Here is a 19,896-nt window from a genome sequence, read left to right on the forward strand (position 1 = left end):
TGAAATTTGTCAATATAGTGCAGTACATAGAACTTCTCCGGGGGCTTTTTTTTTATCTATCATTATATAAGGCAACATTTTCAGTTTTTAATTAAACTTTTTTTTAACTGACCTTAAAAATACATATTGATAAAGAATCACACTTAGCATATATTTAATAAGTCTAATAATTAAAGTTATGGCAATTGTGAAAATTGCAAGCTGACTTTATTCCTCACAAAGATCAAAAGGCTAATTCAACATTTCTGGACCAAAACAAATTATTGTTAACAAAGTTTGATTCGAATATCAAGAATGAGAAAAATATGGAAAGTAACAGATCAGTGTATTGAACATAAGATAAAAAAAATTGACATAAGTATATACATCTTATTAATACAAAAGCCAGATTATTATCAATAGAATTAAGCATTTATACACAAAAAATTACCGGTAGCAAATAAATTATAGAAATGAACATACCATCCTTTTTTCTATGACCACTAATAATAAAACTATAGTGTTCTTTTATTTGTTTAATCATAATCGTAAATTCCAAGCAGAATATGCCATATGTAAGATTAGCAAATTAATTTTCAAGTAATAATAAAGTGCATTCAGTGTAAAAAGAGAGACATCATGAAAAATTTCACATCAGTATGGAATTCTAGAAAAAAAAATATCTATGATTAAAGTCATGTACAACAATGTACAACAATAAGCGTGCAGTAATAGATGGAGATTGACCATGCATCAGACTGGTTTACAGTAAAATTTGGAGTAAAACAGGGATTGAATATGTCAGGATTTTTATTCATACTCGTGATTGACTGGATCATGAAGAAAACCACAAAAGAAAATATTTGTAACAAAGGTATCCGCTGAAACTTAAAGGGGCCTGGACATAGTTGCATTGTTTACAATTTTAAAATTCTATTTTAAATTTAAAAATATTTTCAGTTTAATTATTTAAAATTACCTGAATATTCTTAGAGATTCAATGACACAGGCATTCTTCATAACATCTTGTCAAAATATTGTCTGTAAACAGGTCACGAGCTCTGTTATTGTTAATGTTTGTTTTACCGGGTGTGATCAATTTTTTTAGTCTGCACACATCACTGAGCACCTAACAATACTGGTGAGTTAATTTTGCTTTCTCGCATTTCTACTCTACATATTCTTGATTGTAGTTTTCATATTTTTCATTAATATACAACGAAATCTCTACTTTTCTTAAGTATTATGGATAAAGTTTACCTCGTGAAAGTGCAAGGTTTTGTGTCAATCAAACGCGTACCGAGTTTTGATTATTTCCAGATAAAAGGAGTTTCTAAACAATCTTTCACTATACTTCTGTGTGAATTGCTCTAGCAACATACAAGTCATGACAATATATCGAAAAGTTTAGAAAATATGACCTTTAAATCTGAGTCCAAGCCCCGTTATTAACAACCAAACTATATTACCTCAATTATGCAAATGACATTGTCCTCACGTCAAGCAGTAAAAAACAAATACAACAGAAAAAATTGAACACCATATCTATGTCAACTGGATTATCCATTAATTCCGCCAAAACAAAAGTAATGAGATTAAACAACATCAATTACCAGAAAATAACAATCAATGGGAGCATGATCGAAGATACTGACACCTTTGTCTATCTTAGTGCAACTTTTTAGTAAAGAAGGAGGTGGACAGACAGGGGGATCCGGAGAAGACTGGGTCATGCTAAGGTAGCTACAGCAGACTCCCCAAGATAACTTTCAATTCGGACCAAATTGAACATCTTCGAGTCAAACGAAATATCTGCTTTGTTGTATGGCTCTGGAACATGGAAGATGAGCAAAGAAGATAAAAACTGCTTGCCATCTTCCTCCATAGATTTCTAAGAAAGATTATGAGGATATTTTGGCCGGTGAAAATCGTAAATGATAGAGTAAGAGAACTAGCAAACATGGATAAGATCCGTAGAAATGGATAGGACATATGCTGAGAAAGAGAACAGATTGCAATGACAGAATAGCATTAACGTGGAGGGATGGAAGAGCTAAGGAAGACCAAAGGAAACATGGAGTGGAACCGTAGAAAAGAAAGGAAACAACTTGAATTTAAATTGTGGAGTGAAGCTGCCCTCCAAGAGAACTAATCAATGGCCCTATTCTCTACAGGGATATGGAATTAAGTCCAGTTTAAGTCAACTCAATGAAGTATAGAGGCTTTTATTATATAATTGTATAAAAGATGAAATAAAGAGATGCCAAAGGCTTTGACAGGTTGGAAACGAATGAATATTACACGTATCAAGAGAAAATAAAAGAGCAGAAATAAGAAAACAAATACATGTATTAAAAAAAAAACACGCAAAACTATTTGGGTAGTGAGAGAAAGAGAGAGGGAGGAGAAGAGAATCGAGAAATGCAAAACTTAGCATTTCGTTTTGGTGGTTCTTTTTATAACATACTGTTGAGTTTAAATTTTGACATTTATACCATCTTATCTTTTTATTTTTATTTTATGTTGTATATTGATTTTTTTTACATTGATTGTCATATATAACAGTTTTTATTGTATTTTGTTACCTTCATTTGTGACCCGATAGCGGTGTTTTTCTTTGATGTGTGCTCTTCTGTATTAGCAATACAGAACGGGACTACAGTTGGCAGAGCTACTTTCCGTTCTGTATTAGCCCTATATATATACTGTCTTGTATTGGCCAACTGTTCTATATCTAAAATACAGCATGGTCTATAAATAAATCTAATTCAATTTATCAAAAGCACGTACAAATAGTAAATGATGTTTTTTTTTCCTATTATAAATTTTGGAGAAATATTTCCTTAGGAATGTAAAATGTCAAAATTTCTAAATCACTTTTTAAAAATCATTCCACACAGAATCTACACGTTATTTCGATCCAAACGAAAAAGGAAAATTCGCAATTATGGAAAACATCCTATGTTGGATAAATTCCTGAAAACCTGTTTCCTCTTCCTGCTTTTTGTGTCCCCTTCAAAATAGTAAAGCCAATGGGTTCACGGATGCAGCATTAATTAGGTGAAATTCGCAATCCCCCTCCCCCTATTTTCCACTCTTCTCGTGCAAACTCAATCAAGTCCATTTTCAGGGTTTTTTTTTATTTCATCTTAAATCCTTATCCCTGAAGACTGTTGCACATCTCTTTCACTTCGTTTAATGTTGCATTTCATTAAGAAACATAAAAATCCGTAACATTACAGTCCATCGAAAAACTGTCTGTATCGCCTGTATGTGTATCTAGTTTAACTTAGATTTTAAGACCCCTGAAATAAATTAAGATTAATCTCCATCTACAACAACGTTAAATCGTCCACCTTATCAATTAAGACTGACTTCAAGTCTGTTACGTCTACCCCGTTGTCAAAACTAATCTGACTCCATGGAAATACGAGGGGTGATCAAAAAGTTCGCGAACTATCTCTATATTTACGAAACCACAATTCAGATCAAAATGAAATTTGGCACACATTTAGTCATACACATGTTCTATAAATAGCATATGTTATATAATATCTTGCTCCGTGTTTGTGACGTCACAATGTGAAAATGACGTCAATATGTAGGTGACTTGTGACAAAAAATGGTTGACTCATTCGTACTCGAGCAACGAATGGCTGTAAACTTTAACGTATATATCGGAAATTCCTTTGCAGTAGAATATGATAATTTGTACAAGGTTAATGAAGACAAAAGACTTACCAGAAGTTCCATCATTAATTGGATTGATTGTTTTAGTGATGGCAGGGAGATGGTTAAAAATTATGTTTGTTCTATTGCCCAGCGAAAGCAAAGCGGTAAAAAGATGTGTCCTTTGTTGAGCAATTTCTTTTGAAAGATTGCCATGTTACAATTAGAAAAATAGTTGAATATCTGACCAATAATATAATTATTAAATCCCCAAAATATCGTTTACTTTAGACTTTAAACATACGAGATATGAAAAAAAGAAGGCGTCCATACATTTTTACACATTCGATAAACGACGCTCCCGAGACAGAGGACTCGGGTTGTGATGGTCACCATAATTAATCTGGAAAGGGATATCCTTATCCACCCATCCTATTGCCGAGATTTGGCCATTTCTGACAGGTGGTCTGTTCTTGTTATAAAAAATAACATACATGGTAAGAAATATAAGACTCGGAAAAATCTCTTAGCTTCTGTGAACAGACCGCTACGGAGCATGTCACGTGACCGCCTGGATCACGTGATTCGCGCATGGGCAAAACAATGGCAGATGTGCATTAAAATCGGAGAGGACTACTTTAAAAAATAATGAAAACTGAAACCTCATTATATTTGTTTTAAGGAAGTAATTCAATTAGTTCGCGAACTTTTTGAGCACCCCTCGTATATATACTGCAGATGTATACTCCCCGTCGAGGACTCACCTACAGAGAGAACAAACGAACTCTGGCGGAAGTTTGGATGCTGCACAGTTATAAAGTGGGCGGTGCTTTTTTTTTTTTTTTTTTTTTTTTTTTTTGATTGATCGTGTCACAAATCATTAAGAGAACTCGACATGCAGTTTCTGTATCGTAGATACAAATTTGGGGTTGGAGAATCGTGCTACGCACTTGTCCACCCCCAAATTTGTATCTATGATACAGAACCCGTCTCGTTCTCTAAATAATACTTAATCGACCTTCTATGGTATATTTCTTCGGTTGTGCCCCTCCTGACAACCCAACTGACAGCTGAGAATTAGGTGAAGCAATGCTGGACCAAATAATAGTTATTTGCCATTAGAGTTTTTTTTCTGTAAATCGGACCAGACTGTTATAAATTTGCAACAGTGAAAAAAAATACACTATGTATATCTTTTTTGTGACACGAAAGCGGTGTTTTCTTTGAAGTTTGCTGTTCCGTATTAGCAATGCAGAAGGGGACTACAGTTGGCGGAGCTATTTTCCGTTCTGTATTAGCCCTGTATACTGTGTTGTATTAGCCAACTATTCTGTATCTAAAATACAGCACGGTCTATAAATAAATCTGATTCAATTTATCAAAAGCACGTACAAATAGTTATTACCGATTTTTTCCTATTATGAACTTTGGACTAATTTTCTTATGAATGTAAAATGTCAAATTTTCTCAATCACTTTTAAGAACTTATTCCACATAGAATCTACACGTTATTTCGATCCAAACGAAAAGGAAAAATCGCAGTTATGAAATCATACTGTGCTGGATAAATTCCTCAAAATCTGTTTGCCTTCTCTGCTTTTTTGCGTTCCCTTCAAAATGGTAAAGCGTTTTTACTGTCGCATTTCAATAAGAAAATAAAAATCTGTGACATCCGAGTCCACCGAAGAGCTGTCTGTATCGCCTGTATTTATACCTCGGTAAACTGAGATTTTGAGACCCCTCAAATATATAGCAGGATCAATCTCCATAGTGTCATAAAACTACTAGAAAGTTAAATCGTCCACCTTATCCATTATGAAATCAAGTCAATTTACGTCTACCTTGTTGTCAAACCTAATCTGACTGAATCTTACGTTGTCCGTAGAAATATATTTACTGCGGATGCTGCACAGCTAAAAGTGGGAGGTGCTTATTGTGATTGATCGTGCCACAAATCATTTAGAGAACTCGACAGGTTCTGTATCATAGATACAAATTTAGGGGCGGAGACTCATGCTACGCACTCGTCCACCCCCAAATTGTATCTACTATATACAGATCGAACCCGTCTCCTTCTCTAAATAATACATAGATGAAAAAGAAATTCATTACGAACGTACAACTATTTTAAAAAAAGAAAAGTACATGTAGATGTGACCGGGAATTTAAAATAAAAAGCTTTCATATACTACGGGTTTTCATGTTCATAATTTCCTTCTCGGGCTTCCATAAAAATAAAAATACATGTAAACAAAACCGCTCATCAAACAAGCGCGCAATAATATTATTAATTACGTGTTAAGGAAGATTTAAGTACAAAAGTCGTTTTTTTTTCTTAATTGGAAACAATAGATCAATGTTTGCAGGTATTTTTAACGTTGCCCCTTCAGGGTAAAGTAAGTTCAAACCGAAAGTAGATACTTTTTACCGCCTTGTAATGTCGAAGAGAAAATCTAATGAGGAGTGGGGAGATTCAGACAGGCCTAGAAAGAGGTTATCTAAAGGGTGAGTAAATCATCCATTATAATCATACCTGTTTTCTGGAAAATTAGTAGATCATAATGACATTCATGAAACAGTCAAAGCTATTTAATTTGTACCTGTCCTCGGTCCGGAACAATATTACATCTGTAATAGTGATAGTTTTATGTTGTTTTAATTATTATGATATTCAAATGTATAATTTATTAATTATACATTTATGAATATGCCACAACTGATTTTAAACTCTGAAGTGCATGTATTAATCTGTGTGTCAATCATTATTGACAAAGACAAATAATTTAAAATCAAATATCAATAATATTTAATAAAATAATTTATCAAATAAAATAATTAAATAAATTAAATAAAACAAACTAATTGAAATAAAATAAACAATCAGCTAAAACCTTAGATCCACTCCTTGTTTTATCCCTACACCTGTAATAAGCTACCTGAGTAGAATTCAACTTTCTTTAATCCTATTGGTCAAAACTTTTACCTCCAAATTCTGGACATGAGACAAAGACATTATTCAGATTGCTTTCAGACTGAGAAGACATGATTCTCATATATAAATTATAACTTTTACTGTGAACTGGCAACCAGATCCTAATATTACATACAATGATAAAGTGCCAGTAATTGTTGTTAAAACAAAAGTACCTGATGAGGCACTCTGTTCCATAAACAGGGTATTATTATCCACAGATATTATCATCTACATTAACAAATAAATCACCATCAACGAACCCGCAGGTGTCTTGGTTATATTTAACATCTTTACCTGACCCCTGTTACACATCGACGATTATAATGATGTTCTAATCAATCTTGATGAAGATATATAGAACTTTTCAGTTGCACTGTTTACGTACATCAAGTCTGCCTTGAAGAGTTAATTGTTAGAAACATAGCATAGCTAGCTACAGCTGCACACAGGTAACTTCTTTATTGTGGGCTTCATAGTGAAGTTCTCGATGAATGTTGAAAGCATTAAGGAAGCCTCGCTAACGTAATGGTGTCACTGTACTGCTGTCATTGTCAACCAAGTCCGTTTTAGATTGTGTAAAACACCTCTTGAGTAAAGCGGATTCTTAGAACAAGAGCATGTTTTACAATGCTAATCTGTTTTGCCCTTCCTTCTTTCTTTCTTATCAAGCTGTACATTTTCAGCTTTCTGAAGGTTCGTGTGCTCTACTTGGTGTCCTGTAGTCTAGTCTCGGAGACTTTAATATAAGCCGTTGTGAGTCTGTGAATTTCTCCAAATATGTGAATGTCAAGGACAATCGTTGTAGATTCCCTGTCAACGAGCAAGTAACATACTCTTAGTTTTTACCCTGATTTTGACATCCGTACATTGATTTGGGTCACTCACTTCCATGTTGGTCTCTCCTGGCTTTTCAAGGTTTCCTCGAGTGTTTAAAATCATATCCGCCTACCTACTCTATCACCTTTTTGCACTAAGCATGAGATATTCTTCAAAGTTTACAGTAAAAATTTGGTGGACTGTTAGTCCCCGAGGGTCTCTACAGCCCAGTAGCTAAGTACTTCGGTACTAGCTTGAAAATAATTTAATTGCTGTGGTAAAATTCAGAAATTTATTTCAAAATTAAGGATGATCTCCCTCATGCATAGCTCTAGTCCTTCGATGTATTTGGCTCCAGTCTTTGGCACACCTTTTTCAGCTCTTCAAGGTTTTTTTTTTCTTTTTATATAAATATTTCGGATTTCCAAACTTTCGCATGAGCATCACTGAAGAGACGTAATTTGTCGAAATGCGCATCTGATGCATCAAAATTGGTACCGTATATGATTTAATTACATTATATATATATTGCATGTAGTTGAGGGTAACATGTTACCCTCAACTACAATCAACATTTGTTACACGTATATAAATCTGAATGTTTTATACAAATACATACAACAGTGAACCGGGCGCGCAAAGTTCTGCGAAATCTTTTTTTTTCTGTTGTTGTTGTTGTTGAAATAACACCCATCATTAAATAATGTTGACTGTTGCTATGTTCTGTCAAGCTGGAGAGCGTGATTTCATCTTTCAGAGGGTAACAGTGTTTTTTAACGAATGTACCTTGACGAATCAGATTTAATTAATTTACATGTATATGAAGGATTACACTGAAGTGACGTGTTCAGTAGTAAAGAAAACAGCTGTATTTGAAATCTTTATTTAGCACAACTGTAGACGATGCATTGAACAAAATAGAGGAACAGGTTAAAGTAGTGAGACAGGAAATCCAAAATCAGGAAAACGTCCAGGGTCTACACGAAACCATCGATCAACTGCAAAGGAAACTAGAAGCCGAAAAAAGCGCTAAAGCAGAGGCGCTTAAGGCTAAAGAAGAGGCCTTAAACAGGTTATGATGATAGAAATAAATATTCAGAAAAAATAATTTCAGTGAATAAATTTTTTTCAGTGATGAAAATGAACAATTTTAAGGGGTTTTTTTTAACAGATTGAGCTCTGTGGCTGCAAATCGACTTCGAGATAATAATCCTGGTATTACTGATCTCAGTGACCCAAATCGACCAATCAAATTGGGAGAAAAAGCTTCTGAAATTTACGACAACGAATGGACCAATGCTCTAGAAAATCTAGAGGAATTACGAAAAGCGACGGAAACTGCTTACGATGAAGAGAAGGATGTGATGCTTCTTCTGAGTATTCTTACAGTAAGCACATTCCTACCTCAGTAGCAAAAGAACTCTTGTCTCTCTTTCTTTTCTTTCTAATTTTCAGACGCATTTAGCTATTTTTGCAAGGGAAGTGATTTTTTTTTTGTGTTCATAATGTTTTGCAGGATATTTTCCAGATGTGTAGAGCAGATGCCTTGGAACATATTGAGAACATATCTCGAGTGTTACTCACGCCATCTTTTGTGAAAATCAAAGTACTAGTATATTAAAAAAATATCCTTTTTATCAAAATAAGTTTTCATTTCGATTAAAAGTCGCTCTTAGGAAAGTAAAATTAATGAATTAACTTAGATTGATCAATTTTTCAGCATATTTTGAACGAATAATAAAGCAATTCAAATTCGAATCGCAGATAAATTCTTTTGATTGCGTAGATAAAGAAATGTTTAGAAATGAACTTAATTAAATCAGGTTTTATTAAAATCACGTGACAATTTTTGTATTTGGTTTTTTTTTCTTCTTACTCATGCAGCATAAACCAAAAGTCCCCTTGGCTTTTTTGAAAGAAATTAAAGATTTTCGAAAACAGCATTGCACAGAATCGATACTCCAGAGTCTATCGGAGGTAAAAAAAAACAAACAAATCAAAACAAAGTAACACTGTTCTTTGTACTATTGGTATATGTAATATTCATAAGATAGAAAATAATTACTGCAGTATAAGTATTGATTGTTGATTGAGAACCATTGATATACGTGAATATACTTGTGTTGGTTTTAGCATTATATGGAAAAGCTCCCGGAACAAAATCCAGATCAGCTTACTCCAGATGTTATTAAAGCCTGCAAGGAGTATATTCACAAATGTGTAGAACTGTCATGGTTGATGTCCATACAAGATCCACCTATGTGTTTAGAATGGCAATTCAAGGGCGGCGATTTCAGATCGGATACAATGCGATCTTTTACAAGGAGCGGGGAAAAAGTCCAGTTTGTCGTCTGGCCCGCCTTGTATCTTCATGATGGCGGACCTTTGGTTACCAAAGCAATTGTTCAAGGCATGAAAACTGGAAAGAAGAAAAGACGAAATTAGTTGTAATGAATCTAAATAAAGCGAAAGAAATTAATGTTAAATATTCATTACAACAATAATTTGTATTTCAACAATATTGTATATTTTTCATAATATAGAACTCATAAAAGTTTAATGGATGAGGTATTGTTAGTTTGTAACAATATAGTTTTTATTCTTACATATGTTATTAAGCACTTATTAAATATACCTTGCTGATACGATCGATCTTCCATTTTTAGAAGCTCTGATATGTAATCCTCCTCACATCTTCTTGACTTTACATTAAATCAGTCAGACTCAAGTTATAATAGTATGTACGCCTTCAGAACCCCTTAAATATGTATGAAAATATTGCAAAATATTGCAGGTAATGGTTCAGTATGTGACCTCAAGAAAACCCTTCAAAATAATGTTTTTTAGTGAAGGAGAATTTTAAATGTAACATTCAATTCCAAAATATATTATTATCATAAATACTGAACCCTCTATCAAAATCCTGAAATTCATGACCCTAAGGTTAAGGATTCTGGTGTTAGGGTGGGGCTCTGTAGATTATATAGCAAAACTTTATTAATTATTAAAGATTTTCTTTACTCCCCCTTAAATTTAGCAGACAAACTAGAAGCATATGTATATTGAGCAAGGTGCTTCTTCCAATATTATTGTGAAATCCGGGGCCCATGGATGAGGGTTTCTATTGATCATTTGTAAGAAATGGATTGATTCTTTGTAAATCTAGATCTTCTCTGCTCATGGATATTAAGCAGACAAAATGAGTGCATGGTTATTGTAAGCAAGAGTCCTTGATCCAAAATTATATAATTCATGGCCCGAAATCCATGGTTCGGGGGTTAGCGCGGGGCTCTATTGATCATACAGTGAAAATGTGTTAATTCTTTTGAAATTTTCTTTAGTAGACAAACCAAGTGCATAGATACGATAGGCAAGATTGCCTCTTCCAAAATTATGAAATTCATGGCCTATGGGTCAGGGGTTCTGGACTTTGAGCATGTAGGGCTCTATTGATCATATAGTGAAAATGTATTATTTCTTGAAAGTCTTCTCTCACCTGGGTATTTAGCAGACAAAACGTGCATTGTTACGATGAGCAAAGATGCCTCTCCCAAATAGTAAAATTCGTGGTACCTGGTCCAGGGATTCTGGATTAAGGGTCTATTGATCATATAGTGAAAATGCATTAATTCTTTGACAATTTCTTCTCTGCTCCTGGGTATTTTGCAGACCAACGAAGTGCATATTTACGATGAGCAATATTGTTAATCTATGGTGCCTGAGTAGGGGTTCCGGAGTCGGGGTGGGGCTCCATATTGAGCATATATGAAAATCTTTACTCTGCTTTAAGAGAAGATATTCCCTTTTATTATTCACATATGATAATTAATCACTGTAATAAAATGTAGCTGATACGTAAATCAAATTAAAAATATATATAATACAAGAACTTTTAATTTATAATACAAAAAGTACTCTTAAAAGTTTTAAGGTCAGATAGACTTGTGAATAAAAAATGGATAAAAAAAAGACAAAATATTTTATATTAGTAAAATAAATCTTATTCAAAGACTATGAGAGGCTAATGATATGGATTTTGCGGGGTTAACTGAGTGAATACTGTGTCTTAAGCTAAATAGTTATTGTTTAAAGTTCGGTGATAGTGATAGAGTGTTGTCATCACTGGTACCTACAAACAACTAATTAGATTGATTGATTCGTTGTATGTTGTTTTACGTTCCATTCGAGAATTTTTCACTCATACAGAGACATCACCATATACCAGTGAAGGGCTTCTAGACCTTTATTCTGCACTCAGGACCATTGAGCAGTGAGGGTTCTTTATCGTGCCAACGCCTTCCGTGACACGGAGCCTTGGTTTTTCAAGTCTCATCCGAAGGACTCCAACTGATTAGATCTAATTTCAAAGTTGTTGATCTTTGATCAACTAATTAGATCTAACTTCAAAGTTGTTGATCCTTGATCATCGTATTTGTTCTTCTATGAGCAATATATTTTCATCAGTTTATTTTGGTTCATGAAGTCATTATTTAATTAACATTCCAAGGATCTTTTACAGGATTGAATTATACTAAAGTGACCATTTTAGTCCTGTGGGCCTCTTGTTGTAAACGTATAAATTATATAGGTATAAGTAAATAAATGCGTCATACCTCTCAATAAAGAGATGTAGAGTGTAATATTCTCAACATAAATATCTCCTATCCTTTGCAGAAATTGTCCGCGTTCGAAGCGTATTCTCGGCAAGTCTCTATAACCCATTACCGGAACTTGTTTAGAGCGGGTCCGAGGAAGCCAATTGTTTTTAAGGATGTCAAGTTTTAGCATTTCCCAAGTGTTCCTTCACTGACAGGGAAATCCAGTGGTTTTAAAATTTAGTTCAAATGTTCAACTCGATTATCATGTAGTTATAGACACTGTACAATAATATGTAAGTGAAATAATTTTTTAATAAAAATATAAAGTGAAATCCATCCTCCTTCTTAATTTTGATCTGATTAAATTTTTATACTTGATCGTTCTTCTTCGTGTTTAGTGAAAAGAATAAGATAATTTATTGTTGCATTTAATTGTAGAAATATTTATCTTTATAGATGAAGCACAACAATGCACCAAAAAAACATAGCATTATATTTTCTTCTTCGTACCAACTGTTAGGTAGAGTTAAAAATCTTGAATATAGTCCGTTCCCCATTCATTGATCCCGTTATTCCAGGTATAGAGTGAAGGCATTCTCCTTGTTTTGGTCAACCCTTTTGTGTACCAAAGAATATAAGGAACCCTTTTGTGTACATAACAATACCAATTGAAGCAGCCTATATGTCATTCCTATAAATGACAACTCAAAAATCGGCACTTTGTTGGTCATGTTTTACATTTGTGTTACCTGTCCTTAAAACACCACATCGTACAAATCAAATATTAATAATTAATTTTTTTTTATGATTTAATCAAAGGTAAGTATAGGCTATAATCTTTTTTAAGAATTTCATGTACCTACAAATATATCTATCAATTGTTTTTTACCATATGTATAACTTGAAAAATTAGTTGAAAGGCCTACTACCGTAGGGCAAATGGTAAAAAGCCAAAAACACGTGCATATTGATGATGGCAGGTTTGTCAACAAATCTTGTAATACCCCTTGATGCACTGAAGATATAAACATCGTTTTTTGATATTTAAAGACAATTTGAATTGTTTGTAATCACAGTATGGCTGACGGAAGTACCATTGGGTCTGGTATTGCATTGCCTAAGTAAAGAAAAAAGAAAGAACAGGTTCCTGTGCAGTTTGTTGTGAATTTTTTAACCATAGAAGTCTTATCCGTCGCCAGAGAGGGACTGGAAATGTTTCCAATCAACCGTGACGGTGACGTTGGCGCGTAACAACGCCAAATCAAGATTGGGCTATTTATCCTGCCATCTATGTAATCGCCACTTAGGACCACTGAAACCACTTTTAATACAATAGGCAATCATAATCGTTACATTCACCCAAAAACTGAGAGAAACCCATTGCGCGATTTTAGCTTATGAGCTCGTCAACTTTGTGTCACTGTTCCTCTCACTCGCGCACGTGTGCGCATTATGCCTATTGCAGCTTGTTAACCCACGGCCCAATGTAGCCAAAGTTTGTCAAGATTTTCTCACAAACATTCACATTAACCCACTGGTGTCCGTACAATCCATCTTTTTTCCTCCAGTCGAACATCTGTGGGACTAAATGGACGGTACGGTTTAAATGCGTCGGAATGTCCAAGCTGCTCTCGACAATCTATAAGCGCTGCCTTGTCGAGTTCAAGTTCAAGTTCATTTATTCACTCAAAACATCTAATATATATGGTACATGAGGACAATGAAAAATATTTACAACATATAAATTCCGGTCAGAGGTACAAGTATATGATATACTTAATAAATTCAGAAAATGAAGTGAAAGAAGACAAAAGAAAAAGAAACGCAGGGTAAACTTTTGAAGTTATTTAATTTATTTTCGAAAGTATTTTCCAGTATTGTTATCTAACACTCATCTTTTATCAACAAGTAAACAAAATCTCATTTGATTTTGACCGATAATTCATGAATTATTGAAACTCAAATGATGGTAAACCCCCCACCCCCCACCCCAAGTGAAAATCGAAAATTCTCTATCTCCTATTCTCCTATGCCTCCCTCGCGTATATGTCACAGTTAATTCTCTTATGCATGGAATTCATTATAAGTGCATTGTCTTTATCGTAGGGATATTATTCAATCCTTTCAAGAAACATCTATGTGACCAAGGCCAAAAAGCAATGTATGGTGTAATCAGAAAAATTAGACAATTCAACCTCCCTTTAGCATGCATGTATGCGTTTCTTTTTCTTTTCAGATATATTTCGTGTATGCTTGTATGTTGTATGTGTCTTTAGTTTCATTTTTTCTATTCATTTCATTGTCGTAGGACAATTTATGATTACTTTTTCATTTAATTTGAAATTTCTCTCTGTGTCCGTTTTAATATGCAATTATGTTCTCCTTTCTTTTTTTTTCCTACCTTTAAAACATACAAATAATGTAGCATAAAAATAATTTTTTGACGTTCTGGGTGTTTTTTGGTCTTTATATCATTTCTTTACATGGATTTTGGGGGTTCAAGGGAGTATATTTTTAAATGATTTATAGACTTATATTAAAGTCAAAGATATATCTTTAAATAAATGATAATTCATGGAAAAGGCCATATTTGGTCTCTTATTTAAATCCAATTTTGGTGAGAGTATTGTATAATTATTATTGTTTTAAAACATAACAAGAAATGGAATAAAAACCAATGATTCTTTTGTTCGTAATTCGTATATGATTTTCTTTCTTTGCATTAATGTTTACGCACTTGCAATATCGACCGCTACCTTTCTAATCGCCGTAGACAGGATAAAAATAGAATAAAAATCCGTCGCCCATAAAAGAAAATAAACAGGAAACAAATCAACTTCCTGAGGATGGACAAGTCTGGGAAGAGCGGGTTTTTCAGAAGAAGTCATTCTCTACCGAACACTAAAGTGAAGAAAGGTCAACGCCGGGAGCATCCCATTGAGGACAGGTAAACACAAAGATAATGCCTTTGATGAATGTTTTATTAACTTTTGTCAAAACGAAAGTAGACTACGTCTCGATATGTTTACTGTTTATCTTACCTATTATATTCCCCGTATTTTTAATCAAGAATATTTATCCCAACTAAACAAAATTGCTAACTCATCACTCAATTTCCTCATCTGTATATAGAACATTTGTCTAATCAGCATAATGTAGAGCGATATATTTATTATATTGTAAGGCATCCTCACAATATCAGGGGTCCTGAGTCCATTAGTGGTAGTAGGACCAGGGCGACTAATGGACTCAGAACCCCTGACATCGTAAGATCCCCTAGTATCGTCTGTACTCAGTTCATCACTTTTCCAGTTGCCACATCTTGTTATACTATTGTCATGTGGTGTCTGTTGAATGTCGTGGCCAAATTGAGAAAATTTTAAAATTTGTTGATCTATTCATAACGTTAACCCCCCCCCCCCCAATTTTTTTTCCTTTTTTTTTTTTTTTACAAAAGTATCTAAGGGAAACCCTATAGAAACCACATTGAATGCATAAATTGAGTATATAATATGATCAATTTGAATTAATGAAGATATTATTTTCCAAGTACATACCATGAATATTCTACACATAGATAGATTATTATGATTTCGTCCTTGCTCTAAAAATGAATATCACTGAATAATTAAAGGACCATTTTTTACATTAACATTACAAACATTGTAGAAAGTAATATGTAATTAAACTATTGTTCATATGCATGTTTTTCGTTCTGTAGCTGTTACGATATATATATATAGAGAGAGAGAGAGAGAGAGAGAGGAGTATTAGCTTATCTGCTTTGTATATCGTAGTATAATGCTCTAGGAATGAATTATTATGAATACCAGTAAATGTAATGCGAGTTGTTGTTTTGTAACATGTAGACAAGATGAAGCTAACCCAGAAGAGGTACATGACGTATTACGTAATATCAAAATTTTGGCCATCAACGCGAAGAAGTATTTCAAAAAGAAGAAAATCTACCGTTATTACTGCGAAGAATTGATTGATAGGTGGATTCCAGACCTTAAAAGGGTTGGTTTGTAATGATTCATATATGTAGAAAGTAAATTTACAACATTAAATAATTGAAGGACTATTCTTTACGTTACTATAAGTTAACACAGATGGTAATATGTAATTAAACTATCGTTCATATACATGTTTTTTGTACTGTAGCTGTTACGAATTTCCTCAAGGGAGGAAAAACGAAACAAGGAAAAGGCCGAAGCTGAGGAAGAAAATTTCCGTCAAGAGACAAACAGAGAGTTCCGAAATTTTAGCAAGGACTATAATAGGTCAGTAAAATCTAGATCTACATTTATTTTGTAAACAACAATATGCAATTATATGAAAGGGGGAATTTGTAGTGAACCAATTAAATGAGAACAGAAAAAAAAAGAAAATTCAGAACTAGACATTTTCATTATTTAAAAGAGAGGAACTATGTGTTTGTAAATGTCATAATAAAAGTTTGAGGATTTCATTCTAAAACTAACTCTCAGGAAGAAAAAGGTGTCTGATGAGGCTATAATTTGGAAACAAAAGTATGAAGAAGAACTGGCTGAGCTGAGGAGAAGACACGAGGAGGAAATATCTACACTGAAGAGGGAGCATGAGGCGGCAATGAAAAGGTTCTTAGTACAAGTGTTACATTGAAATGACATACATTCTATAACAGTTATAGATAAGCTTAACTTGATAAAGTCTGAACTTTTAATGTAACACAAGAAATGAAGTTTATATATATTAGGGAAGAAATGATTGTAAAAAATTCTTTTATTCAAAACAATCAAGTCAATTGTTTGTATTCACATATTTATTTTGCAGATTGAAAGACGAAAAGGAAAAACTTCTGACGCGGTAATATTCTTTAAATGCATAAAATAATATATTTTTTAAGAAAAGGTTACTGAAATATCGGAGTTCCATTCTATCTGCTGGCATATTTTATGAAGGTTAAGCCAAGCAGCTGGAAACAAATTGAGGGAGAACAACCCAGCCGTATCCGACCTCAGTGACCCTAATCGACCCCTGAAACTGTCAGAGAAGATCAGTGAACTGTATGATAATGAGTGGACAGACGCAATGGAAATCCTGGAGGCGGATCGAGAAGAAAAGAAGGCGGTAGAGACACTTCTGCGTATAATTGTGGTGAGAATGGCTTCTCTGTTGTTATGAAGGTTATGCAGAAATGGATTGTTTTTACATTCGAATTTACCTCTACCTGTTAGATTATATGAAATTTTCTGCTTTTTTTTCTCTTTTAGAAATGCTATGAGCTTTGCGAGAAATTTTCAAAGTCTCAGTTATCAAGTCTGAAAGGAGCTTGTTGGGGAGATAAAAATGTAAGTTGTTTCACTCCATATTCTGGTCATTCCTTATTTATTGCCGCATGGATTATAGTAAATTACAAGTTTTACTTTCATTTTCAGAACGTTAAAGAGGGGGATTCTGTTCCTACGAACAAAGCCATAGAACTTAGAAAGGATATTGCATCCTGGATGATCAGTTCTTCTAGTCTCCCTCAGGTAATTTCTTTACTTTGATTTGGGGAGAGGTATCTTCAGTTTAGCAATGAATAATGTTTTTTTCTGTTTTAATTGCTTTACAAAGTTCAAAGTATAAACTGAAGTACAAAAGAAAAAATGTAGCATTAATACAATACACGGAAAATTCAAACGTTGAGAATAGTTACATAAAGAATACATGTCGTGTGGAGAACAGAATTTGATATAAAACATTAAATAGCTTCGCATTATCCTAGTTCTTTTTGTCAAATATACTGCATCATTTTTTTATTTACATTATGATCACTTGTATTCTGTTCACCGACAAATAACTAAGTTTTTATCATTATTATTATCCAAAGATCTCTATATGTCTTTAGGCTATTTTGCAAGAAATAGAACAAGACATCGGGAAAGAAGATGCAAAGAAATGTGAACCTTATATCCAGAAGTGTGTGCAATATTGCTGGTTCATGTGTGTTCAGGATCCCAACATGCATGTCGTGGTCTGGACCAGTGGGACTAAATTCGATAACAATGAAATGAAATCTTTCACAAAGATTGGACAGTACGTCGACTTCACAGTTTGGCCTGCTTTATACTTGCACAAAGATGGACCTTTGTTATCAAAGGCAATAGTACAAGGAACCAACCACGCTGTGGTGTAGTGAATACATATCGTCTTTAGTATGAGGTTGTAGTGAAGATGTTGTTCCAAAGATGTTTGTTCAGTAATCATTCCATAATCAAATTCCATTTTATTTTTTTTAAATCCTGAATAGTTGTAACTTTAAGTTCAATATATTGTTTTTGCATGGCTTACCGTCCAGGGATTCTTTTGTAAACCTAGATTATCTAAAGATTGTTTTATATCAGATGAATGTTTTACTGCAAAGTGTTCTACAGTAGTATTCTTGCCAGTTTCAAAGTTTCCATTTTTTATTTTCATTTAATCTACACTTGTAACGCTTGCTAAAGGTCTTTTGGCCCTATATAGGTATTCAGTTTCAATTCAACCGCTTAATACTCGATTTATTCTTATTGTTGTGGTGTCAGAGTGATGTTAAATGTTTTATTGTTAGTAAACTAAACTATAGTTAGTGATTTTTTTTTCTTCAATAGACGAAATATTTCACCAAAATGGTTGTTCAATTTAATCTTGATTACAAGTTATATTATTTACAGCTTAATATAGCTGAAGCAATTTATATATACTTTGTATACAACTATATTAGAATATCATTTTCTAAATAAAGAAAAAAAGTGAGAAACACAAAAATCTTTATTAATACACAAAATTGTTTACACACTATATTCATTTGTTATCGGTGATTGTATTGAAAATAGTTAATGCATTGAAAAAATGAAATAAAACAAAACTAAAATCTTTAATTTTTATTACTATAACTTAAAGTGCCATTGAAGGGACAGACAGTAAAAAAATTATTCGGAGATTTTTTTTTTTGCGGACATTTTGGATATTTGTTCGGAGGTAAGACATTCGTTCGAACGAATTAGATTAGTACAGAAGAATTAGATACTAGATGTTTGGACAAAATAATTTCTCGGACGACTTGCAACTAGTTTGGACGAATTACTAATTCTTTGGACAAGTTACAAGTACGTTTGTTCGGACGGGTTATAAATTGTTTGCATAGTGTATGATTTATTTACACACCATGATGAAGGAAGGATCTAGAAAATTCAAGGTATGATATATATGGATCGAGTGCGCATCGGGGATGTTTACTTGGGATATCGGGGGGGGGGGGGGGGGGGTTGTGTGAGGGTATTCTGTTTTTAAATTTATTTTATCTTTGAATGGCCTTAAGAATTGGATGATTAGTACTTGACCAAAAGTTATTTAATTACTGCATGTTAGAAGCAATTCTATACATGTATTCAATTGGTTTTTGAAGACCTATATCTCCCTAACCCCTAGTCTTTAATGTACCGTTTAAAAAATTGTAAACTTTATAAAAGATAACAATAAAATACAGGTACATTAAATGAAATATACTATGATATGAAGGGTATTCATAGGGAAGGGGGACCTGGCTTTAAAGGGAAAGTTCTACTCTACAATAGAGCCCCTCCCCCTTCGAAAAGCTGACTTTAGAGTGCGATTTGTACTCTTGAGTTAGTTTTCTTTGTGAGAAATCCTACTCTAGAGTCAGCTTTCCGGGAGATTTTTAGGGGGAAATCCTACTCCACAAGATGGACGGTACATGAATTAGTAAACAGCCAAACTTATTCAAATATAATTTTTCAGCAAAAAATGTTTGGCTTGAATTACATTTACCACTGCTGTTACTTCTATATCAATACCAAAAAAATCTTGCATTACATACAATATAAACACCCA

General features: G+C 33.5%; 2 protein-coding genes across 2 annotated transcripts; both read left to right on the forward strand.

The window, feature by feature from the left end:
* The first annotated feature begins 5,965 nt into the window (after window positions 1–5,965).
* On the forward strand, window positions 5,966–10,000 carry LOC133172882 (uncharacterized). Its single transcript, XM_061307716.1, has 6 exons — window positions 5,966–6,153; window positions 8,328–8,510; window positions 8,610–8,826; window positions 8,955–9,044; window positions 9,323–9,415; window positions 9,572–10,000. Exons 1-6 carry the CDS (start codon window positions 6,086–6,088, stop codon window positions 9,881–9,883), a joined length of 963 nt encoding a protein of 320 aa, XP_061163700.1. The 5' UTR covers window positions 5,966–6,085; the 3' UTR covers window positions 9,884–10,000.
* Window positions 10,001–14,818: 4,818 nt separating this feature from the next.
* Window positions 14,819–18,675, forward strand: LOC133172903 (uncharacterized). Its single transcript, XM_061307738.1, has 9 exons — window positions 14,819–14,983; window positions 15,906–16,056; window positions 16,201–16,319; window positions 16,527–16,655; window positions 16,852–16,884; window positions 16,980–17,175; window positions 17,292–17,369; window positions 17,457–17,552; window positions 17,912–18,675. Exons 1-9 carry the CDS (start codon window positions 14,883–14,885, stop codon window positions 18,197–18,199), a joined length of 1,191 nt encoding a protein of 396 aa, XP_061163722.1. The 5' UTR covers window positions 14,819–14,882; the 3' UTR covers window positions 18,200–18,675.
* The last annotated feature ends 1,221 nt before the right edge of the window (window positions 18,676–19,896 follow it).

This window comes from Saccostrea echinata, unplaced genomic scaffold (assembly GCF_033153115.1).
Source record: "Saccostrea echinata isolate AGI-Se365-2 ecotype Australia unplaced genomic scaffold, CSIRO_AGI_Sech_v1 ptg000056l, whole genome shotgun sequence".
NCBI classification, from domain to species: Eukaryota; Metazoa; Mollusca; class Bivalvia; order Ostreida; family Ostreidae; genus Saccostrea; species Saccostrea echinata.